A 25,972-nucleotide genomic window follows, 5' to 3' on the forward strand; every position below is an offset into this window, starting at 1 on the left:
TAAAAGAGTCGGTGTCCAGATTTTCTGCTTCGTGCTTTCACAGATAGAGATGCTAGGAAGAAAAAAAAGGAGGCTGCTTCTGCAGTGTTCAGGCCCCTTCGATGCACAATAGTTTTATTCTTTCTTTCACCATAAATCCCAGTTCCCAGGGATCTGCTTTCAGGGACGGTTCGGTCGATAACACTCATTAAAATATAATATAAACTGATGAGAGGGGAAGGGTTGTAATTACTCGAAGGGGATGACGACGTGGTAATCTGTGAGATCTACAGCTGGATCTTGAAGATAGATACAGATTAACAGAGTTGGAAGGGACCTTGTAGGTCATCTAGTCCAACCCGCTGCCTAAGCAATAGACTCTACCAGCCCATTTCTGACAGATTGCAGTCCGTTTTGTCTTTGAAAGCTTCTGGTGATGAAGCTCCCACAAGTTCCAAAGGGAACTTCTCTTCCATTGGTTGATTGTCAGGAAATTTCTCCTTATTTCCAGGATGAATCTCTCCTTCAGTTTTCTTTCTTTCTTTCTTTCTTTCTTTCTTTCTTTCTTTCTTTCTTTCTTTCTTTCTTTCTTTCTTTCTTTCTTTCCTTCCTTCCTTCTTTCCTTCCTTCCTTCTTTCTTTCTTTTCTTTTTTCTTTCTTTCTTTCCTTCCTTCCTTCTTTCTTTCTTTCCTTTTTCCTTTCTTTCTCTCTCTCTCTCTCTCCCTTCCTTCCTTCGTTCCATTTTTATGCCACCCTTCTCCGTAAAGCGGTATATAAGCCTAAGAGCGGTTGCTATGGTCCTTCCTTCCTTCCTTCCTTCCTTCCTTCCTTCCTTCCTTCCTTCCTTTCTTCCTTCCTTCCATTTTTTATGCCACCCTTCTCTTTAAATTCAGGGCGGCTTACAACATGTTAGCAATAGCACTTTTTAACAGAGCCAGCCTATTGCCCCCACAATCCGGGTCCTCATTTGACCCACCTCGGAAGGATGGAAGGCTGAGTCAACCTTGAGCCAGTGATGAGATTTGAACTGCTGACCTGTAGATCTAGCAGTCAGCATTAGTGGCCTGCAGTACTGCACTGTACCCACTGCGCCACCCTAGCTCTATCTACTCCAAATAATTGACTCCTTCATTTCTAATGATCTGGACTACCCCAACCCTACTGGCCTTCCGGAAAGCCATAAAGACCTGGCTTTTCCGGTTGTCCTGGGGCTGTTGACCTGATGGTATACCATCAAGATCTGACCATTAATGACATGTATGGTTTTTTAAAAAAACTGTTTTAATTGTTTTTATTTGTTGGTTTTAAATTGTTTTTAAGGGGGCTTGATATTACATTGTGTGTTTTGTTTTTAGGTTATGAACTGCACAGAGTCCTTTGGAAGTTGGGTGGCATATAAATCCGAATAAATAAATGTATTTATTTATTATTTATTTTATTAATTGGATTTATACGCCGCCCCTCTCCGAGGACTCAAAGCGGCTTGGGGCAGAGAGCTGAGGCTCTGAATTTCTGTCTATAGAAACATGTTATAACACAATATTCTGCCTTTTAAAGACATTTCTCAAAATATTTCATTCTGGGTAGGTGCTAAAGTTCTACAAGCTCTTCCAGAGCCAGAGAAGAAGGCTTGGAAAAAAGACTTCAAACTTCTGGGAGAGCAGGAATTCGGCCATCTGGCTTGCAAGCAAGATGGTTTTTTCCTTGCCTCCTGCTTTAAATCCTTTCCCCGAGGTTCTTGTTCTTCATTTTGGTCTTTGGAACTTCTCATTGTTAGGATATCTGCTTTGGACTTTATCCTGGTTTGTAGCACAAGATGCCTCTCTCTCTTTCTCTCTCTCTCTCCCTCCCTGTGTCTTTCTCTCTCTCTTTCTTTCCCTCCATACATGTATATTAATTTACCTGAGCAGTCCTTCAATTTCTTATAACCTGTGGGGATTGCTAATGGCGGAGAGAGAGGGCCTTCAGACCTTTACTCCAGCTCAATCAAATCTTGAAGGCGCCAGTTTACTTTTATTGATCAATAGGTTCCTGACAAGGATTTGCCACAAGAACACCGCAGCAAGTTCATCTGGTATTTCTCTTTTTATCAAAGACTATTTATCAAAGTGAGGGAGGCAGGGGGCCTTTAAAAGGAAGGGAGATTGCTCCTAAAAGCTTCCAAACAAAGGCTCTGAAATCAGCGGTGAAGAAGGGAACAGGTAATTATTTAGCTCAAATGACCCAAGTGACATATTTTCCTGGTTGCCACATATAGCAACAAGGAGACGAATGGTGCAGCCGTGGTAATAGTCTCCATGTCCTTTATTTTTTATTGTTTTTTATCGTTAAACATCATGTCATTTTTACACAGATCCATATTTCATACATTGTTATTTACATCTCTATTTACAATACACCATATCTTTTCATTGTTCCAGTTCTTAGTCTTTTCCACATTGTCACTTTGTCTTTCTCTCTCTTTTAAAAATCCAGTTGTATCATTTAGCCCAAACCTTATAATAATCCGTTTCATTTTGTCCTTTGAATTGTATTGCCCATTTCTGCACACCTGTGTATTTTGTCAATCAATACATTTTCCAACGGAGTTTTGTCGTCCTTCCAATATTGGGCATAAGCAATTCTTCCTGCCGTGATGATATGTAATGGTAGATATTCTACATCTTTTTGTTGATGCTTTCTTGTTATTCCTAGTAGAAAGAATTCCGGAGTTTTTTCTTTTTGTTTCTCTCTAATCTGTTGTAACCCCCTCAGAGAGGGTCTGCAACTTGGGCGTCCTCCTCGATCCACAGCTCACATTAGAGAAACATCTTTCAGCTGTGGCGAGGGGGGCATTTGCCCAGGTTTGCCTGGTGAACCAGTTGCGGCCCTATTTGGATCGGGAGTCACTGCTCACAGTCACTCATGCCCTCATCACCTCGAGGCTCGACTACTGTAATGCTCTCTACATGGGGCTACCTTTGAAGAGTATTCGGAAACTTCAGATTGTGCAGAATGCAGCTGAGAGAGCAATCATGGGCTTTCCTAAATATGCCCATGTTACTCCAACACTCCGCAGTCTGCATTGGCTGCTGATCAGTTTCCGGTCACAATTCAAAGTGTTGGTTATGACCTATAAAGCCCTTCATGGCATTGGACCAGGATACCTGCGAGGCCGCCTTCTGCCGCATGAATTCCAGTGACCGGTTAGGTCCCACAGAGTTGGCCTTCTCTGGGTCCTGTCGACTAAACAATGTCGTCTGGCGGGACCCAGGGGAAGAACCACCACATGTGAAAGAAGGCACCTACATCTCTTTTACATTTCCAACAAGGCGAATTTGTGTTTCCAGGTGTTTTTAACTGAACTGCCACAGCCTGGTGGGAAAATTATAATCCAGAGATGGATCACATTTGTTTTAAGCCATCCCTCCCTGCCCCCCAGCCAGTATTTTCTAATGCCAGGTTGAGCCTTAGGAAGCCATATCTCATCATGCTATGGGAAGTGATTTTGGAAGGACCTTATCGGCCGCTGGGATTCTTCACTGGAAGTGGGGTAGGGTTAAAAATGCCCTCCCCCATCCCTCTGGAGGCTCACTGAAAGCCAAAAATGCCCTCCCAGAACCTCTGTGTGAGCCAAAAACCAGCTGTCTGGCACACATGTGCATGTTGCAACTGAGCCAGCAGATATGGCTCCACGTGCCACCTGTGGCACCCGTGCCATAGGTTTGCCATCACTGATCTAGTAGGTAGGTTGCATCAACCATTTGCTTGAGATCATGGTGCCACAGATGAAGGCACACCTTACGATTTTATAAATCACACTGGTTAGACTCATAGGATCTGGAATAACAAGAAAGCCTTGTGTGTTTACTCAATTTTGGATGATAAATAACAATAGCTGCACCAAAAAACCCAAGAATATGATGCTTTAATGTGCTGTCTGAGCCAGACCATCAGGAAAATGGGGTTAGGGTTTGGCTTTATTTAGTGTGTTGCATAACAAAGTCATTGTGGGTTTCTAAACATTGTTGGTTTCTTACGATTTATCACTTGTTTGTAACTTATGATTAATGATGGTAACTATGATTTTGATCTATGATCTATTACTTTCTGTTTATATGTACATGGTGAGCTTATGCAGCAGAGATAATTTCCTTGTGTGTTTGATCACACTTGGCCAATAAAGAATTCTATTCTATTCCATTCCATTCCCCTCCCCTCCCCTCCATTCTACCCTCCCCTACTCCACTCCACTCTACTCCACATTTTCTATTCCATTCCATTTTTTCTGTCCTGTCCTGTTCTATTTTTTTGGCTTTACTGTTTGTAGCCTTCAAGTTTGTAGGCTGTACTGTTCTGGAGATTTTGCGATTAATGTGTGAGTGGTTTTTGCTTTTATATTACGATATACAGTGATACCTTGTCTTAACTTAATTGGTTCCGGGACGAGGTTCTTAAGGTGAAAAGTTTGTAAGACAAAACAATGTTTCCCATAGGAATCAATAGAAAGGCGATTAATGCGTGCAAGCCCAAAATTCACCACTTTTGCCAGCCGAAGTGCCTGTTTTTGCACTGCTGGGATTCCCCTTAAACTCCCCTCCATGGGAAACCCCACCTCTGGACTTCTGTGTTTTTGCGATGCTGCGATTTCACTGAGGCTCCCCTCGCTGGGAAACCCCACCTCTGGACTTCCGTTGCCAGCGAAGTGCCCATTTTTGCGCTGCTAGGATTCCCCTGCTGGGATTCCCCTGCAGCATCACAAAAACACGGAAGTCCGGAAGTGGGGTTTCCCATGGAGGGGAGCCTCGGGGGAATCCCAGCAGCACAAAAACGGGTGCTTCGGTGGCAACGGAAGTCCGGAGGCGGGGCATCCCAGCGGTGGCGGTGGGTTTGTAAGGTGAAAATAGTTTGTAAGAAGAGGCAAAAAAATCTTAAACCCCAGGTTTGTATCTCGAAAAGTTTGTATGACGAGGCGTTTGTAAGACAAGGTATCACTGTATAGAGATGGTAACCCTACTGGTACCTTCATAGAAAGCTGGGGGAAAATCCTTGTCCAAGGTCCTGAAGCGAGAGGTCCTTGGCTCCTTGGTTCTTTTCTTGCAGACGTTTCATTACCTAAACTAGGTATCATCATCAATACTGGTCAGGCTTAAGGTCTTAAAGAGATGGCACTGGTTTAGCATAGCATCATTTCTGCCAGCTCTTCAAGGCAGACCGGCTGAGAAACAGATAGCACAAGGAACAGTAGAAGTCTACTTTATTGAAATAGCTTATACCCTAATAACAACATCTTGAAAGCCTAACAGTGTCTCTCCTTCCCTTCCCATTATATCAAAGTGAATCAAGGTAGCTCAATCATGAGTTTCTTTCTCACGTGTTCCTGGACTAGCCTCTGTTTTACTAACGGTGGCCCTACATTTTCTTCCAAGTTATTTCTGTGCTCCTCTCAGCTCGGCAAACTAATGATCTGATTCCGTGTAAGATGATTTCCTCTCTTCTGAATCGCTTCTTGAGGGATGAACCATATGTGGTAAGATCTCCACAAAAGTCAGTTTCCTGGTCCTCCTTTCTCAGTGCTCCTGGCTGGTGAGACCTTGCGAGATGATGCCGAATCCTTTTGATTAGCCTGCTGCTGGAAACATCTAAACCAACAGACATCCCAGGAGCTTTCATAGAGGCAAAGAAACACAGACAACTCTCTGCGAAGAGAGAAATTGGGATGAAAAGACCTGAGCACCATTTCTTACTTGGAACAACTCTGTTTCAAAGGCTGTCAGAAAAGTACTATCTTGGAAATCATTTCTCCATGTCTTTTATCCTCCAAAATATGTCTAATCTACCCTACAGGCTTGTTGTAAACATCAGAATGAGGCAACCGGTGTCTTCACACCTAACCTACGACTAACCTAATTGAGTTTTCCCCTTTTGAATAACAGTTTGTCCATTTTTAAGCCAAGGTTCTGGATTTGCATAGCACAAACAAACATAGGTCACACAAGTTGGGGTAATAATAATAATAATGATAATGATAATGATGATGATGATGATGATAACAATAACAACAACAACAACAACAATAATAATAATAATAATAATAATAATTTATTAGATGTGTATGCTGCCCCTCTCCAAAGACACACCAAACAAAAAATGTGGTTCACTGTGTTTAGGCGAATGAACCAAAGTGAATTATTTGAATATCTGAGAACACAAAGCCCATCCTTATGTTTATAGCTCATTGGAGAAATATGAAATTCATTGTTTTCATTATTATCCCATTCCATTTTTATGAGTCAATCCGGTTCCCAGAATGCTACTTAGCTGCTACTCCCACTGAATCCCTTAGGGAACCTAACTTGTGATGGGTGAACCCAACGGTGTTCGGGTTCGGCAAGTTCAGATGAACGTTACGCAAAATTTGAACCGGAACCCGAATGGGGAATCCCTCCAAGAGATTCCAGGGGCGGAGCCTTGATGTCACCGGCAGGTTGCTAAGGACGCCAAGGTGATCACTTCCTGGATTCCATGGAATCCAGGAAGTGATCACCTTGGCGTCCTTAGCAACCTGCCAGTGATGTCAAAGCTCCAAGCGCCGAACGCGACGTGTTAGGCATACCAATCACCGCAAAATTCGGTACGGACCCAAATTGTGGGGGTTCGGTTCGCCCATCACTAGACCTAACTCATAGGGCATTCGGCCCAGGAAGGCATTCTTAGAATATTTGTAGGATATTATTGACCATTTCTACTGTATGAATGCTCCTCCCATATACCACGGTGACTTCACAAAAAAAATCACACATAAGCCTTCCCTTGTTCAAGCTGATATAGGAGGTGAGCCTGAAGCCTAGAGGCTAAGGCCACTGTCTTACAAAGCAGAGGCCCAGGTTCAAATCCCAGTATGGGTATGGCTATCTGATAGGGCAAATAAGCTCGAAATAGATCTATCGTAGTCTCCCTTCCTCTTCATTATCAGCAAAAATATGTTACACACACACACACACACACACACACACACACACAAAACCAGGCACATAGTTAAGTGCACTAAAATCAATGGGCACTTAATCACGTGTTGCATTGTGGCCAGATAGATCAGCATTTTCATCCCATGTGAATGTTCAGTCTTTATCTTATCCGTCTTCAGACTCGGTGTTGCTTATCCTATGAAAATGAAGGAAAAGATTGCCCTGTCCTGTTACACCACCATTGATTATTGATTAGATATGAGCCTAGCTATTGATTTCCTGAAGCTCTGGCACATTGTTTTTCACATAAGGCAGAACCGTTCTCTCTCGATGCTTTGGCTGGTGCGGCCTATAAAAAGTTATGAATCTATTTTTAACTTGACTGGTCTCAGGATGCCCATGCGATCAATGTAACGGCTCCATCCATATTGTCTCAAGATCTAATTATTAGTTTTACTTGGCCCCAGCACTGTGTCAATTAAAGGAAGCAACATTGGTGGCCGGGCTCCTCCTTTTAAACTCGATCATCGGCTCGCTCTCTAAATTTTAGATGAGTCACTCTTTGTGATGTGCCAGATGAAGTTTAAACCTGCAGAGAGGGACAGAAAACCAACTTCCAAGATCTCAAAACAGCAATATTGTCAGATTGTTTCTGGCTGCGTGGAAAATTACATGCCGTGGGGGCAGGTGGCAGGAATTACTGTATTTTTCGGAGTATAAGACGCAATGGAATATTTTATTTATTTATTTATTATTTATTAATTTATTTAATTCCCAAATATGCCCATGTTACACCAACACTCCGCAGTCTGCACTGGTTGCCGATCAGTTTCCGGTCACAATTCAAAGTGTTGGTTATGACCTATAAAGCCCTTCATGGCACCGGACCAGACTATCTCAGGGACCGTCTTCTGCTGCACGAATCCCAGCGACCACAGAGTGGGTCTTCTCCGGGTCCCGTCGCTTGGCGGGACCCAGGGCAAGAGCTTTGTCTGTGGCGGCCCCGGCCCTCTGGAACCAACTCCCCCCAGAGATTAGAATTGCTCCCACCCTCCTTGCCTTTTGTAAGCTTCTTAAAACCCACCTCTGCCACCAGGCATGGGGGAATTGAGATACTCTTTCCCCCTAGGCCTTTACAATTTTATGCATGGTATGTCTGTATGTATGTATGTTTGGTTTTACAATAAGGGTTTTTAACTGTTTTAATATTGGATTGTCATATACTGTTTACTACTGTTGTTAACCGCCCCGAGTCTACGGAGAGGGGTGGCATACAAATCCAACCCAATCCAATCCAATCAAATTAGATTTGTATGCCGCCCCTCTCCATAGACTCGGGGCAGCTCACAACAACAATAGGACAATTCAAGACAAATCTAATAATTTAAAAACATTTAAAAAAACCGTTATTAAAGCAGACATACACAGAAACATACCATACATGAAATGTATAGGCCCGGGGGAGGTGTCTCAATTCCTCCATGCCTGATGGCAGAGGTGAGTTTTAAGGAGTTTACGAAAGGCAAGGAAGGTGAGGGCAGTTCTAATCTCAGGAGGGAGCTGGTTCCAGAGGGTCGGGGCCGCCACAGAGAAGTCTCTTCCCCTGGGACCCGCCAAACAACATTGTTTAGTCGACGGGACCCGGAGAAGGCCAACTCTGTGGGACCTAATCGGATGCACCTTAGTTTTGGGGGAGAAAAATAGGGAAAAGAATCTGCTTACCAGGTATTCATCTGTCTAGCATCCTTAGTCTGGTCAGCTGCAGCACATTATTTTATCTCCTGGTTAAGGGCTTAATTTTTTTTTATTCTGAGAGAATAACAGTGAAAGAGCTTGCAAGCCAGTAAGGGCTGGGAACATCCTTAGCACCTGGAAAGAAACAGTCTGACCAAGTAGAGCAATAGAAAAAACCCTGCATGCTATTGCACAATGCCAAGTGCCCACACTCATAATTCAATGCTTGGGGTGGGCGAAAACAGCTCCCCTTGCCACTCAGAGGCCCTCTGGAGGCCGGAAACAGCCTGTCTCCCAACTGCTGGTGAGCCCAGGTTCACCCTTCCCAGGCTTCAAAGGCTTCCCTGGAACCAGGGGAGAGTAAAATTGCCCTCCCCCATCCACCCTGGAAGCTTTTGGGAAGCCAAAAATGCCCTCCCAGAACCTCTGTGCTGTTGTGGTTAGCTCTGGCCCTGCTCCTGCCCCAAGGACTGTGGATGTGGGGGAGACATCCACATGCTGCAGGCCTGTTTTGCCCCCGGTGGAATCTGCTGATGAAGGCTCCTCTGACCAAGAACACATGAGTGACTGGGAGGAGGAGAGTGTGGCAGACAGCTCAGAAGGAGATCAATTATCTAGCTCCTCCTTGGATTCGGAACAAGAGTTAATGATACAGCCACACATGCCGCGAGCGATGCATAGGCAACAACAACTGAGAGATTATTATCAAAGAAAATGAGGCCACCTATGGTTGGGTCGGGCTGTGGTAATTAGTGGGGCTGCTATAAATAGCAGCCTGTGGGTTTGGCCATTGTGGAGGATTATCTGATCGTTGTGTTTCGTGCTTTACTGACTTTGACCTTTTGTGTGCTGCTTTTTCCCCGCTTTGAAACTAAACCAGAGCAAAGTGTGTGTCACTTTGTGAAAGAAGAAGGACTGTGAATTGCCTCACAGCTGCAAGCTAAGTATCACAGAACTGATAAGGGTCTTGTACAAATTGCCAGTTTGTTTGGAGACGAGTGCTCTTTGCTATACCAAAAGAGGGCTTAGTTTAAGTGAATTTTCATTATAAAGAACATTGTTTTGAATTTTCAAACATGTGTGTGTGTCTGAAATTTGTACCTGTGAATTTTTGGGAGGATTCTACCAGAGAGCCTGACAGAACATGTGCAAGCCAAAAATCAGCTGGCTGTCATGTACATGCAAATTGGAGCTGAGCTAGGTCAATGGCTTGCGTGCCAGCAGATATGACTCTGCGTGCCACCTGTGGCACCCGTGCCATAGGTTTGCCATCACTGACTTAGAGCTTGGAAAACATTCTTTGCAGAGAGAAACAATGAAAGAGTCTGCAAGGTAAGATCTGGGAAGGTTGTTAGCAGTTAGTTAGGGTTGAAAAAAAAAGCTACAGAGTATAAGAGGCACTTATCAGCCTCTTTTAGGGAGGAAAAGGTGCATCTTATACACCAAAAATACGGTACCTTGCCCTCTCAGCTCCCTCCTTTAAAAAAAAAAGGCTTTCATTATTTTCCTTGGTTTTGCTCTTCCCCGAAAGGGGTCAGGACTGCATTAGACAAACCACAGAAAGCAATATACTGAGCCTAACTAAACTAAAATCAAACAGAATAGACCCCTGGACAAGGCTCTTATTCGGGGAAATCAATTCTCAAGGCAGTCGGATTGATTTATAAGCATACTTTTTAAGTTTCATTGATTTAAGGATTTGGTGTGTTTGAAAGGAAAGCACATCTCTTTACAACTTTGGCATTCTTATTCATCTAGTGGCTGTAATTAACAAGCACACACCAGGAGAGGAGGAGGGAGGGAGGGAGGTGTCTTCCCCTTTCTTTTTATAGCCCAAAATTCATTAAGGGGAACTGACCTCATTCAAGGCACATTCCTTGTTTGGAATGAGCAGAGGCCAGGGAAATATGCAAACTAAGGCCAGGAGTGTTTTGCTCAATGCAGCGAAGGGAGCGAAATTGCTTAATCCACTCAATTTGTTGGGACCCCTCGGTTGCTATATAAAACGATGAAGATGTATAGGTTACTGGAGCACTTTTTCCAAGCAAAAATGTCTGTGTAAATTCTCTGTGGTAGGGGACATTAACAATCCCCTTGCATTATTTTCTATAGACGAAGCGCCTATGAGTTTTGGGTTTGTGGGTTTTTTTTTTTTGCAGATTAAAGGAAAAAAAAAAGGGCTTTGAAATATATTTCTTCCTGGAAAAGAAAGTAGTGGCCCTTCAATTGAAGAAGAATTAATATGCTATATTTCAGTAGAGTTACAAGACATTTCTCTGGCTGCAGTCAGCTATCTTGTCAATGCTTCATTCATAGCAGCGGTGAATGTATAAGCAGGTTGCTTCAAATAACATGCAATGGAATATATATACACTGCTCAAAAAAATAAAGGGAACACTTAAAAAACAGAATATAACTTCAAGTAAATCGAACTTCTGTGAAATAAAACTGTCTGCTTAGGAAGCAACACTGATTGACCATCAATTCCACATGGTGTTGTGCAAATGAAATACAATTCAGTGAGAATATTTCATTCATTCAGATCTAGGATGTGTTATTTGACTGTTCCCTTTATTTTTTGAGCGGTATGTATTATGTGCTGCAGGGTTTAAAACACATTCCCCAAATAACTATGATGGACGAGGATACTCTGATGAGCAGAGTCACACATTGCAGGAATGTTGGGTTTGTTTACTCACAGTTTGTTGGATAAAATGCAACAGGGCTGTATTCACCAGGATAGCCCCTAAGCTATGAGTTATAGCTTAGGATCCCAATAGCTGGGTTTGTTTCAAGCCAAAGGAAGCAAACTCAATTATGGTTAAATGCCATCTTGAAGTTTAGCTTTCCATGCCTCCCCTACCCCACTCTATTAAATATGTAACCGGGTTCAAACATTGCACTAATCCCACAATGTGAATTTTTTTTCACCTAGGTCAACATGGGTCAGCCCAGAACCCAGTTCCGCGGCAGCAGTTTTAAGTGCGCAGAACGGCCACGAGAGGAGAGTGAGTTTATTTACTAGACTATATGACTCAATGCATGGTATGAAAGCAGACGGTTTGAGAAAAAGGCATAGCACTGCAGTACTACTATACACAGTGTGTGTGTGTGTGTGTGTGTGTGTGTGTGTGTGTACAAAATCCAGAATCCTTTTCTATTTTTTAAAAAATAGAATGTATTAATTTTCCATTTTTTAAAAAAAAAAACCCACCCCAGTAACACAATAAGTACATTAAACAATTCTGCACCGTTTATATGGTGGCATATATTTTTTTCCCTTTGAGCTTCATCACATTTTATACACTTATGTACACTTAATCACATTACGGTTAATCTTGTTTTGTTACAACTGCTGAAATACTTGTACATTTCTACATACATGCTTATATATTACGCTTCTATTTTAGCTCTTTCTATTGATGTTTTTCTATGCTGGATCCATCGGATACCATTTATCCCAAATTTCAAAATACTTCAAAATCTTTCTGGCCTGACAAGTCAATTTTTTTAAAGCTTCATTCCTTCCCTCCCTTCTTCCTCACTCCCTCTTTATTTAGACTTCTATGGCGACTTCTTTCCCTTCTCCGGGTGCAGAAAAGCCAGGTTTAGAAGCAGATTCCCGAAGAAGTTGCATCTTGGAGGATTAGGAAGAGGAAAAATGACTGGAAGGTTATCCTTCCCTTCCCCCCCTCACGCCCCAGCCTCAACCCCAGCCAAGCTGCCCAACAAATCCGTTTTCCCCCAAAGCTTTTTAAGAAAGGCGTCACTCCAGAGGACCAGAGAAGCCAATTAAAGCCGCCCCGCTGCGCGCGTTAGCCGAGGCGCAAAGCGCAAAAAAGGGACGTTTGAAAACAACAAAGGAAAAAAGAGCAAGGACTTTTCTTCCCCACCCCCGCTCTCGGGAGTAACTCCCAGCGTGACGAGGGGGCAAAAATGGGCTTAAGAGCTTGGCGTCCAGGGCGCATCTGGAGCTGGTCCTCTCGCACGCTTCGGTGACCCTGGTGTGTGCGCGCGTTTGCGGGTCTGGCGCGCCCCAGAACGCAATCTACTCCGGTCCAAAATGACCCCCCCCCAAAAAAAAAAAATTAAAAAGAGGGAGAAGAAGGGATGGGAGAAGGAATGCAAAAAATTAAACAATTGCTCCCGGGGGAAAAAAGTCCCCCCTTTTCCTCTCGCACCCCCAAAACGCACGCTTGGTGGTGTGTGTGCACGCGTTTGTGGGTTTAGCGCGTCCCAGAACGCAATCGATTCCAGTCCAAAATGATCAAATTAAAAAAAATTAAAAAGAGGTAGAGGAAGGGATGGGAGAAGGAATGCAAAAAATTAAAAAAATGCCCCCCATGGAAAAACTAGGCACCCCCTTTTTTCTCTGGCACCCCCAAAAATGCGCGCATCCCACCAACGGTCCTGGGTTGCATTTTTGGACTCCTCTGGGTACCGCGCCGGTATATTTCACCCGCCAGGGCCCCGCCCCTTTCCTCCTCGCCGGCTCCTCCCCCCTCGGGGGTGGGGAGGGTAAATGGGGTGGGGGGGAGAGGCTCGGAACGCGCTTCCCCGCGCTCCGATTGGCCGAAGCCCTGCCGTAGCTCGGGACCCGGAGAACCGCTGCTGTACCGCCACGGCTCGCGGGCGGCCAGCAGTTTTGCAGCAGCGGCGGCGGTAAGCAGCAGCCGCGGCGCGCGAGCCGGGGAGAAGAAGGAGAAGCAGCCCGGCTCGGCAAGCAAGCCAGCAAAGCCAGCAGGGAGGCGGACGGGCGCAGCGAAGAGCGGTTGGAGAGGCAAACGGGGAAGAAGGAGGCGCTCGAGCATCACCATCAGCAGCCAAAGCAGCCGGCTGAAGGACTTGGGAACCGGCGGGGCGAGCCACCTTGCAAGACGCTGCGGATTGCTTGAGTTGGCCTCTTGCAAAGGCGTCTGAGGCTCCCCCCTGCCCGCCCGCGGGAGCTGCCGATCGGCGTCCGGAGAGGCGAAGAACTTGACCCCCCCCCCGGAAAAAAAGGTGGAAAGAAAAAAAAACTAAATCCCAAAAAACCTCTCCAACCAACGTTCTTCGTTTTTTGCAGAGCTGCCTCTCTCGGAGGGCTTTTTAAAAAAATATATATATTATTTTTTGGAGAGTAGGGGGGCCGCTCCGAGGTTGCTTTGGGCTGCTCCGCTCTTTCTCGCCTTCTTTGCTCCGTCGGCCGCCCGCCCGCCCGGTGGAAGGAGAGCGGACGATGCGCTGCGCCAGCAAACTTTCCTCGCTGCTTCTTTGTTTCCTGCGGCGCTGGGCGGCTCGGAGGATGCTCAACGCCAGATAATCATGGGGGGCCCGAAAGGAACCGCCGGCGGGAGACCGGGAGAAGCTCTGCACCGCCAGCCGCGCTCTTGAGTGCCTCCCCCAGCCCCCGCCACTACAAACCCCCCCCCACCTGCCCAGCCGACAAGCTTTCGCGCACCGAGGGCTTCGGCTTCCTTCTCTCCTGCCTTGCAAGCCGAGTGGAGGGATTCCGCTCCTCCACCGCCGACAGCTGCAGGTCCTCCTTTGCCCACCGAGAAAGAAAGAGGAGTGTTGGAGGAGGAGAAGGGGGTACAACGTGTCTCCTCGCTCCCCATCACCCCCCACCGTCTCCCCGATGCCTCCTTCAACGCATCCGGTGATTTGGGACCGCGATCGCCGCCTCGCCTTCATTCGGGTGGACTTCCAGGGCTGAAAAAAAATAACTCTCTCCGGAAAGGTTTTCCCCGTCTTGCCACCCGTCTCTCTGTCTCTCTTCTTCCCCCCAACCTCTCCGCGACTTCTCCTGCGCGGTTTCCCTCTGTCTTCCCTTCCGTACCGTAGCCATCCCCGTCTCCTACCCGCCGCGGTCCCCTCTCCTCCCGCGGAATCGGGTTTGCTCCCTTCCCTCCGTGGATTCCCTCCCCCTTCTCCTCCTCCTCCCCGGCTTCCCAGCTACTCCACTTTCTTCGCTGGGGGTCTGTGCAAAGTGGGGAAGAGTGGGGGTAGCGGCGACGGAGACCGAGGAAGGGGTCGAGGTTTGGGGCTTTTTTTAAAAAAAGATTTGCGCATGCCAGGTGTAAGTCAGCCGAGGTCCCTCCTCCCCAATTCACGATTTGTGTGTGTGTGTGTTTTAAATTGGAAATAGATTTGCCAATTGTGCATCTCCTCCCGATCTGGCTGAGTGGAAGAGAGAAAGCGTTTATTCCCCGTTTTCCTTAAGGCTAGGGTGGTTGCTGAATAAGGCGGTGCACCTGAGAGAGAGACGCAGTGAAGACATGAGCTTGTAAAGTAACAACCCTCACCACCACCTCTGCGTAGAACAGCTTCTTTTCTTTCCTTCCTTTCCCTCTGGCTCGCTCCTTCTTTCCTTCTGTCCTTTCCTCAACCCCCCCACCCCTCCATCCAGTCAAGCCTTCCCCTCCTTTCCCAGACACGAAATCAACAGGCACCTGGGGAGAGAGAGAGAGAGAGAGAGAGAGATAGGGAGGAAGAGGAGGAGGAGGAGGTGGTGGAAGAGGCACAGAGGGGGTGAACTATGGATATACTCTGCCCCCTGCTCCAATTCCTCCTTGCCATTTGGTGGACTGGCGTAGGAGCTCTGATCAACTTGAAGTATTCGGTGGAAGAAGAGCAGAGAGCTGGCACGGTGATCGCCAATATTGCCAAAGATGCCCGAGATGCCGGCTTCGTGCTGGATCCTCGGCAACCCACTGCTTTCCGAGTGGTGTCCAACTCGGCGCCGCACTTGGTGGACATCAACCCTGGATCGGGCTTATTAGTGACCAAGCAGAAGATCGACCGGGACTTACTTTGCAGACAGAGCCCCAAGTGTGTGATCTCTTTAGAGGTCATGTCAAGCTCCATGGAGATTTGTGTGATCAAACTGGAGATTAAAGACCTCAACGATAACGCTCCCAGTTTCCCCACGGATCAAATTGCGCTGGAGATCTCCGAGACAGCCAGCCCGGGGACCAGGGTACCTCTCGAAAGCGCTTATGATCCAGATTCGGGCAATTTTGGAGTGCAGAGCTACGAGATTACTCCCAACGATCTCTTTGGCCTGGAAACCAAGACCCGAGGGGACGGTTCTCGCTTTGCCGAACTGGTGGTGGAGAAGAGCCTGGATCGAGAGACCCAGTCTCACTACAGTTACATGATCACGGCATTGGATGGGGGGGACCCGCCCAACTTTGGTACGGTGGAGTTAACCATCCGAGTCATCGACTCCAACGACAACAACCCTCTCTTTGAAGAGCCCTCTTACACCATTAGCGTGCTGGAGAACGTTCCCCCAGGCACGCCGGTGATCCGCCTCAATGCCACCGACCCCGATGAGGGCACCAACGGGCAGGTCTTGTATTCCATCCACAGCTACGTCTCCGAGAAGGCCAGGGACCTCTTCCAGATCAACCCTCAGACGGGCCTGATCACCGTCACTGGGGCGATTGACTACGAAGACGGTCACGCCTACGAACTGGACGTACAGGCTAAAGATCTGGGGCCCAACTCCATCCCGGCCCATTGTAAAGTGACGGTCACTATACAGGATGCCAATGACAACCCGCCCCTCATTAACTTGCTCTCGGTCAATAGCGAGTTGGTGGAAGTCAGCGAGAACGCATCTCCGGGCTACGTCATCGCCTTGGTGAGGGTTTCCGACAGAGATGCTGGTGCCAATGGCCGAGTGCAGTGTAAGCTGTTGGGTAACGTTCCCTTTCGCTTGCAGGAATACGAGAGCTTCTCCACGATCCTGGTGGATGGACGTTTAGACAGGGAGCAGAGGGACCAGTATAATCTCACCATCCAAGCGAAGGACAATGGGATCCCTTCTTTGCAGGCCACAAAGTCCTTTACCGTCAAGATCACCGATGAGAACGATAACCACCCTCACTTCTCCAAACCTTATTACCAGGTCATTGTGCAGGAGAACAATACCCCCGGGGCCTACCTGCTTTCAGTTTCTGCCAGGGACCCTGACCTCGGTCTCAACGGCAGCGTCTCCTATCAGATTGTCCCATCCCAAGTAAGGGATATGCCTGTTTTCACCTATGTCTCCATCAACCCCAACTCGGGTGACATTTACGCCTTGAGATCGTTCAACCACGAGCAGACCAAGTCCTTTGAGTTCAAGGTCTTGGCCAAAGATGGAGGCAACCCTTCCTTGCAAAGCAACTCCACCATCCGAGTTATCGTCCTGGACGTCAACGACAATACTCCCGTGATAACAGCTCCTCCTTTAGTCAACGGGACCGCCGAGGTCTACATCCCCAGGAACGCTGGGGTGGGCTACTTGGTGACTGTGGTCAAGGCAGATGACTATGACGAAGGGGAGAACGGGAGACTTTCCTACGAGATGGCCGAAGGGGATCGAGGGTTTTTTGAGATCGACCAGGTCAACGGTGAGATAAGGACCACCAGAGCCTTCGGGGAAAATTCCAAGACTACGTATGAGCTGATTGTCGTGGCCCACGACCACGGGAAAACATCACTTTCGGCATCGGCTTTGATTTTGATATATCTTTCTCCAGCCCTGGATGCCCAAGAATCCATAGGATCTGTAAATTTATCCCTGATTTTTATTATTGCCCTGGGTTCAATTGCTGCCATTCTGTTTGTCACCATGATTTTTGTGGCTGTCAAATGCAAACGGGATAACAAAGAAATCCGGACTTACAACTGCAGGTATAGTACTGACGTCTTTTGATATTAGCCTTATGTGACTGCTTTAACTATGTCGTTCAATAATTGTGTCCATTCCTAAGAGTTCTCCCTGCTTTCAAGATAATAGGCCGTATTTAAAAAAAAGGTCAACCGTGAAGTCTTTTAACTCCAGTTTAAAAGTGGGTTTATTAGGGGTGGTTTATATTCTGTGCTGTCCAGGGTTGTTACACACACACACACACACACACACAAGCCCCTTGGCCATGGCATCAGTGTACCGAAAGAGGGGAAAATACAAGGAATTGTTAATACTACAGCAAGCTTTTGATGTGCAATTTTGAACGTGCACTGTAATGCATTTCTCTCTCTCTCTGTGTTCTGGTTTGGACGGCTTGGCTTTGTCTGTTTTTCCTTCCTTCCCCCTCCCTCGAAAGAGGGGAAGGTTCACACACACACACACACACACATACACACACACACAAAAGAAAGCTCTTTGGATCAGTTTGAGAGTAGCCACGAGTGCAGCCTCCCAGCTTTTTGCCAATTGCTAGCCATGCTCCCTTCGTAGCGGCTGCAGTCCTATTGCTATCCAGTCCCCGCCAGATGAGGTCACTGTGGCTGTTTTTTTCAAAGCCAGCTTGTTTTCTTCAGGAAGCGTTGGCTGGGAAATAATAAATGTGAAATCTGGCCAGAGAGAAGATAAAAGAATGCAAGGGTCCGTTAGAAATATACATGCATACATACATGCAAACATACATGCATACATACATATATATACTCATATATTTATTTGGTGGGGGGAAGAGAGAGAGAAAAAGGCTTGGCAGGTTTTTTTTTTTGAATGGTCTGTTTGGGAGGAGAAAGGAGGAGAAACCCCCCCCACCACCACCATCCAGAGAATTTTGGTTCTTTATTGCTGCTGTTTCTTTACCAGAAGGAAAACAATAAGGAAATTAGCTTTATTTTAATCCTTTTCCCTGATGCAACTTTTATTTGTCTGTTCTCTGCTAAAAATAAATAAAAATAAAAAAACCCAGTGTGGCTTTTAAAGTTGTTTTCCCCCTGCTTAACCCCCTTCCCCACAACGGTGTTTGGAATGATGCCCCTATACTTATTTTTATTATAAATATTGCCTGCTTTGAGGGACACACGTTTGCCCAAGGTGGAGGATGGTGTGTAGCCTTTTTCTCCCCCTCGACACCCTTTGCTTGCTTTTGAAATCTTAAAAAGCCACGGATTTGGGTCCCCTGAATATGTAACAGCCTTGTGGATCATTGTCTGCCTTTTGCTATTCTCTGTGTTGCACAAGTTAGTAGACAAACGCTAACCACACATGAATATCAATTGGGTGCCCATAAAGGAACAGCTGCAAGAGCCTATAAATGGTTTAATCCTGTTAGGAATGAAATGGCCATAACTTCTCCATTCCTTCAGAAGGGGATGGAAATGAAGGTTGTCCTCTCCTTTGAAAAGAAAAAAAAAAAATCCCGAATGCCCTTTGGTGATTTGAAGCCTGGCATTTTGTAGGGACTTATTTACACTCAGAGTTCAGAGATTGCTGTTTTCACACACAATGTCTTGTACCTCCGGGCCATACAGTTTCAGGGTGTGAAAGTATGGAGGCCACCCTCTACGAATCCTCTGGCTTTCCAGAGATCTAATATGTTTGAATTTCTTACCAGCTTGGCCCATTAAGCAAGAATAGGCGCTGAAGGAAAGCACCTGTGTGTATGTTAGTATAGGGTTTTTTAAAACTTTTCATATTTTAATTAATTGGATTATGTATTGGATTGTTTTTTCACTTGTTGTGAGCCGCCCCGAGTCTTCGGAGAGGGGCGGCATACAAATCCAAATAATAAATAAATAAATAAATAATAAGAACTTCAATTTGAGTCAACGCCCCTAACAGAGTCCCACTTTGGTTATAACTAGTTGGTTTAGCGTGACGGCTTGGGAGGGGGGAATTAATGAAGTGCACTTTAATTAAATAATTGGCCAGGAGAAGGGAAAAAAACCCCACACAAAGTGCCAGTGAATGCTTGAGTAAGCAAGGTTTCAAGATCCTTGCGGGAAATGTTCCAATCCATGAGATTATGAATAGGGGAAGTCTTGTATGATTCCTTCCAGAAGTGAAGTTGAATAGGATTTCCCTGGGGGTGGGGTGGGGACAAATATGGTTTTTAAAATATTAACCACTAAAATAAAATGTGCTGAGATTTTCCTCCCCAGAAGGGTCCACTGGTTTTTAAAAAATGCATCAAAGGAATAGGATAGGATAGAATAGAGTAGAGTAGAGTAGAATAGAATAGAAGGGTAGAGTAGAGTAGAATAGAACAGAACAGAACAGAAGGGTAGAATAGAATAGAATAGAATTATTTATTGGCCAAGTGTGATTGGACACACAAGGAATTCATCTTTGGTGCATATGCTCTCAGTGTACATAACAGAAAATATACATTTGTCTAGAATCATGAGATACAACACTTAATGATTGTCACAGGGTATAAATAAGCAATCAGAAAACAATCGATATTAATATAGAATAGAATAGAATATAATTTTTATTGGCCAAGTGTGATTGGACACACAAGGAATTCGTCTTTGGTGCATATGCTCTCAGTGTACATAACAGAAAATATACATTTGTCTAGAATCATGAGATACAACACTTAATGATTGTCACAGGGTATAAATAAGCAATCAGAAAACAATCGATATTAATATAGAATAGAATAGAATATAATTTTTATTGGCCAAGTGTGATTGGACACACAAGGAATTCGTCTTTGGTGCATAGGCTCTCAGTGTACATAACAGAAAATATACATTTGTCTAGAATCATGAGATACAACACTTAATGATTGTCATAGGGGTCAAATAAGCAATGAAGAAGCAATATTAATAAAAATCGTAAGGATACAAGCAACAAGTTACAGTCATAAATGGGAGGAGATGGGTGATAGGAATGATGAGAAGACCTTAATAGTTATATGCATTTGAAATCAGGGTTAGGGGGAAAGTGCTCCTTTCCACCCGTAGTGTATGGTAAGGAGGCCCCCATCCTTTTGTCTTCCAAACCAGGGACATGTGGGCAGGCTAGTTGATGCTTCTTGAGAATTTGCATAAGCTTTCTGTATCCCTTTAAGCATCCAGTTGTAGGCATTTTTGCATGATTTCCCATCTCTACCTGTTGCTAAATGGTCAACCCTGTTCTAGCTCCTCCTTTCTCTGGGGTGGCATCCATTTGGGGGTTAAGGCAGAGGTGTTTGAGCCTGCAATGCTGGAGGGGGGGGGGTAGTTTGAGCAGATAATCCAGGGAGCCTCAAACAATACGAGCACTTTCCATTTGTTTGTTATTTTCTGGGTTTCTACCCTTACAAAATTCACCCAGTCCTGCATTTAATGGCAAACCAAGCTTCTTTCGGGCTCTCGTTCCTTTCGAAAGCCTCTCATGCTGCAGTGACACAGCCTGGCTATTAACCTGCAATAGGACGTGTCCTATTTTATTTTTTGAATTTTTTTTTAAAGTGGCTTTTTATTTTTCGGAGACAGAGAGAAAGATCTTTGGGATTTTTCTCCTTGACTTTCTCCCTTCAGCAAAAAAAAAGTCTCGCGGGGTCTTTATTCTGTTGGACAGCTTCTCATCGACAGCCTTCCCAGAATTTTGCATTCCCGGGACCCTGGCTGGGGAATTATTTTTTTTTAAATTTATTTATTTATTTATTTATTTATTTATTTTATTATTTAGATTTGTATGCCGCCCCTCTCCGCAGACTCGGGGCGGCTCACAACAAAGTGAAAACAATTGACAACAAATCTAAATTACTGTTTAAAAGTTTTTAAAAACCCCATTTTCTAAACACACATACATACAAACAAACATCCCATTCATAAATTGTATATGCCCGGGGGAGATGTCTCAGTTCCCCCATGCCTGACGACAAAGGTGGGTCTTAAGGAGCTTACGAAAGGCAAGGAGAGTAGGGGCAGTTCTAATCTCCGGGGGGAGTTGGTTCCAGAGGGCCAGGGCCGCCACAGAGAAGGCTCTTCCCCTGGGGCCTGCCAACCGACATTGTTTAGTTGACGGGACCTGGAGAAGGCCCACTCCTAATCGGTCGCTGGGATTCGTGCGGCAGCAGGCGGAATTGTGGGAATGAAAAGTCGTTTCTGCCCGCCCAATATTTTGGAGTGCATCCACTTTGTAGCACAGCTATTTTTGAATCATTTGTCTTGCGGCTTTGTCGCAAAGCTGAACTTTGATGGTGGTGGTGAGCTATCCACCCCTCCTTTTTCTCCCCCCTTTTAAACCATAGCAAGCCTGACTTTGGGAAATGAACATTTTTCCAGCCTTGGTACGAGTGAGATCTATTTCTGACTTTTTTAAAAAAAAGCCTGGCTACGGTGCCTTCACATCTCCCTTCACTATCTACGTCTGTGTGGCGCTGATAACAAGGCCCGGTCCCCAGTGGTAACACCGAGTCACAGTTACTTCAATCTAACTCATCAAGATAGCATCTGATTGCCTCGGCTGTCTCTAATTATTTTTTTCTGGCCTGTTGTTTACTGATAACTTTTCTCCTCCCGCTCTTTTCTTTTTCTCTCCATTTTTTCTTTTTTCTTTTTCCTGGGCGAGAGATAACATATCTTGCGTTATTTCGGTTAACCAGTTAAAGGTCAAGAAATGATGTGTGTGTGTTTTATACATTCCTTTTAAAAAAACCCGCCGTTCTCAGTTCTAGGAATGGTGGTAGAAAATCCTGTCAGATGGGTGGACTTCATTTCCCAGAATTCCTTGAGCCTTGCTGAGAATTCTGGGGGGGAAATGGAGTCCACACATCTGGAGGGAAAGGCCAGAACAGAAAAGAGATTTGGGATGTAGGCAGTTATGGGCTGCTGCCCATGGGGTGGGGGGGCAGGGGGGGCGAGGAATGCTGTGGGGGTAGCAAAAATGGAGCTTACATATAGTACATAATGTACTGTATATTTTTGAGTGCCTGTGTATAGTATGTATGTACACAGAGAGGGACGGCGTACAAATCTAATAAATAATAATAATAAATAATAATAATATATACATATAGGATTAAATACACTGTTCAAAAAAAATAAAGGGAACACGTAAAAAACAGAATATAACTCCAAGTAAATCAAACTTCTGTGAAATCAAACTGTCCACTTAGGAAGCAACACTGATTGACAGTCAATTTCACAGGCTGTTGTGCAAATGGAATAGTTGTGCAAATGAAATATCCAAGGAGAATATTTATTCAGATCTAGGATGTGTTATTTGAGTGTCCCCTTTATCTTTTTTGAGCAGTGTATAGTATATTTTGGACGTTCAGTAATAGTCAATATCTTGTATGTCTTTGAGGCGAGGAGAGGCCAAGCTCCCTAACCCAAACCCTTGATGTGAGTGACATCAGGTTGGCCACCTTTAAGCCAGTCACATGACCTTTAAGCCACCCTCGGTCACATGATCCTCAAGCCACCTGGTCACATGGCCGGCAAGCCACTCCTATCCAGTCACATGGTTACAAGCCACTCCCACTTGATTCACACGGCCCTCAAGCCACACCCACAAAATAAGCCACGGCTAAGTGGGGTACTAAAATTTTTTTGTGGCCCTTCACTGGATGTAGAGTCCCCCCCCCATCAAGCTGAGAAGAATAAACCACTAAGGCAGTGATTTTCAACCTTTTTTGAGCTGTGGCACATTTTTTACATTTTAAAATCCTGGGGCACACTCTGCTCTCTTTTTCCATCCCTGTCTCCTCCCCACCCTTGTGTGTGTGTTTGTATACACACTTTTGAACCATTTCCAAAAACAGGTGAGGGCTGGGGTTTTTTTCTCTCTTATTCTTTGGGTGCTTTTTATCATATGCTTTAAATCAAGAGTCACTTCTCTCTCTCTTTTGTTTCTCTCTCTTTCCTCTCATTCTCTGCCTCAATCATTTTCTCATTTCTCTTTTTTTCCTCCCCTTTTTCCTCATTTCTCTCTCTCTCTCCCTTCCTCTTCTTTTCACTCTCTCTTTCTTTCTCTCTTTCTCTCTTTCTTTCTTTCTTTCTTTCTCTCTCTCTCTTTCTTTCTCTCTGACAATTGCTTTCTCTCTCTTTCTCTTTTCTTTCTCTTTCTTTCTTTCTCTCTCTCTCTCACACACACACTCTTTCTCTCTCTGCAAAAAGTTGCGAGACCGGAACCTGAGCTCCCTTCTTCGCGGCACACCTAACCATGTCTCACGGCACACTAGTGTGCCACGGCACACTGGTTGAAAAACATTGCACTAAGGAACAAAAACCTACCAGACGGATCCTTTTTGAATACTGTTTTAATCTGGCAAATTGAGTTCACGAGATAATTGGCCTGCAGAAATTCTGGCTGCCGGGGAACAAGCCCGCTGCCAGGTAATTGACTCCAGTGGCTGTTTATAAGCGTGTATTATCTAGATAGAGCACCTTTGGGCAGGCCGAAGGGACAGACACGGGGTTTACTGCTATGGGAAACGATACGGAACAATCTCTCATCCAATTTTCCTCTCCGCTTTCCCCATTTCTGTGTGAATCCATTTAAATAATTTTTTTCCTGATCCTTATTACCAAAGGAAATGCATTTGCATACTCTTTTTTTTCCTCTCCAGTTCATGGATTTTCACATAATTATTTTTTCCTCTCCCTCCCCCCCCTCTCCATTTTCTGCAGGCTGAACTATATCTCGGGTAACTAGATACCGACCGTTCTCAGCAGCAGAAAAAAAAAATAAACCCACATACAAACGAACCCCAAAACCAAACCCAACCAAAAAAACAATCAATCTAACGCCAAAATAAGGGGAATATTTTCTTCTTTCTCCTTTATTCCTCACTTGTTGTCCTTGGTGTGGTCGGATCCACACAAAACTCTGTTTTATGCTTATGGGAGATAAACACCCGAGACCCTCCGCTGTCAAAAAGAAAACCGAGCCATCAATCAGCCCTTCTGCATGTGGATGGGAAAATCGGTGTGAGGATGGCGTAAGGTTCTCACTGTGCTTTCTTCTGTTCCTGCAGAATTGCAGAGTATTCCTACGGGCACCAGAAGAAGTCCTCCAAGAAGAAAAAAATCAGCAAGAACGACATCCGTCTAGTGCCTCGGGATGTAGAGGAGACGGATAAAATGAACGTGGTCAGCTGCTCCTCCTTGACCTCGTCCCTCAACTACTTTGACTATCACCAACAGACTCTGCCTCTGGGTTGCCGACGGTCGGAAAGCACCTTCCTCAACGTGGAGAACCAAAACAACCGGAATGCCGGATCCAACCACAACTACCACCACACTTTCACCGGCCAGGGACCTCAGCAGCCGGATCTCATTATCAACGGGATGCCTCTTCCAGAGGTGAGCCACTTCTCTTGGATTGAAGAGGGCTTCTAGGAGGTCCTCCCAAATTGCAGTAATGAACGCGCTTCGGTTGCAATTGGCTACTTGGGGGTGGGGGGGCTAAATAAGAAACCGAGCATTTCTGAGTTGGAAGTTTGGTTTACTGTCTTGGGTGATTTATTTATTTTTTTAAAATTGCGCCAGGTGTCCCCGAAGGTGATGTTTTTCAGATGACCTGAACTTCTGTTTACATCATCTTGATGATGAGGATGGAAGCGTCCATTGTATTTGGAGAATGCCAAGTGGGGCGTGACAGGTCCACTGAAGAGAAGTGGCTGTTAGCTATGATAATTTTCATAACCAGGTTCTTTCTGAATCCGTGCAGATTCTTGAGTGCAGAAAATTGGGAGTGTATTGGCTGTCTTTGATTGGCCATTCAGGCTTAATGAGTCTTGACCTGAGTTAACATCGAGCTTGTTTATATTTGCTACTTAATGTGGACTTCTTGTAGACTTAAAGGCATGGATTTGATTTGACTTGGAGTCTGTTCTGTGGAGGACCACTGTATCCCTTGCATTGTTGTGGCTTTCTCAAGAGTCTTCCTCCACCCAACATGGTTTATCGCAGTTGTAAAGGTGGACTGAATGATGCATCAGCAGTTAGTACATGTCAGCGTTGCATTGATGGTGACAGGTTGGATCCATGCAGATCGGTGTTGGGATGGGACCTAGGGGTTTGAATTGCTTCTCTTTATTCACCAAACATAGCAAATTCTTCATTATGACCTCATCTGTCTTTGCAAAAAAAAAATTCTTACAGCTTCAGTTCTAAGGATAGCAGGCTCCTGTTTAACTCTAAAGCCTGCCAAATTCAGAGAAGGATATGGTCAGATATGGCAGTATTAGCTTCCAGAGTTTGGTGATCACCATAGCGTTACTCCTGCACTTTCTGACATTTGGGCTGTTAATGCCAATATGTATGAGGCCAAAATGATGCTACCAACCCTTGAGTGAGTAATGCAATTACTTTTGCATTTAACACCTTGGCTTATGACCACAATTGAGGCCAACATAAAAGCAACACATATCGACTGTAGTGATGAGTTCTCAGTTCCTCAACCAGAAGGTAACAAATGATGGGGAGATGTTCTTTTCTCTTTGAACTTTTGGGATTAGCTACCCATCAGAGTCAAAAGCATAGAAATTTACTTACTTACTTACTTACTTACTTACTTACTTACTTACTTACTATTGGATTTATGTGCTGCCCCTCTCTGAGGACTCGGGGCGGCTTACAACATATGAAAAAGACAATTT

The 25,972-nt window shown here is 45.1% G+C and overlaps 2 protein-coding genes across 2 annotated transcripts in view; both read left to right on the forward strand.

Annotated features, from left to right (window-relative positions):
• TRMT12 (tRNA methyltransferase 12 homolog) overlaps window positions 1–25,972 on the forward strand; it is a 533,403-nt gene that overhangs the window by 250,929 nt on the left and 256,502 nt on the right. The window lies entirely within an intron of this gene.
• Window positions 15,178–25,972, forward strand: part of PCDH19 (protocadherin 19) — a 188,464-nt gene continuing 177,669 nt past the window's right edge. The window contains exons 1-2 of the mRNA XM_070760146.1: window positions 15,178–17,324; window positions 24,347–24,674. Of these exons, the coding sequence (XP_070616247.1) occupies window positions 15,178–17,324; window positions 24,347–24,674 (2,475 nt within the window). The remainder of the gene's footprint in view (window positions 17,325–24,346; window positions 24,675–25,972) is intronic.

This window comes from Erythrolamprus reginae, chromosome 8 (assembly GCF_031021105.1).
Source record: "Erythrolamprus reginae isolate rEryReg1 chromosome 8, rEryReg1.hap1, whole genome shotgun sequence".
In the NCBI taxonomy this organism is placed as follows: domain Eukaryota; kingdom Metazoa; phylum Chordata; class Lepidosauria; order Squamata; family Dipsadidae; genus Erythrolamprus; species Erythrolamprus reginae.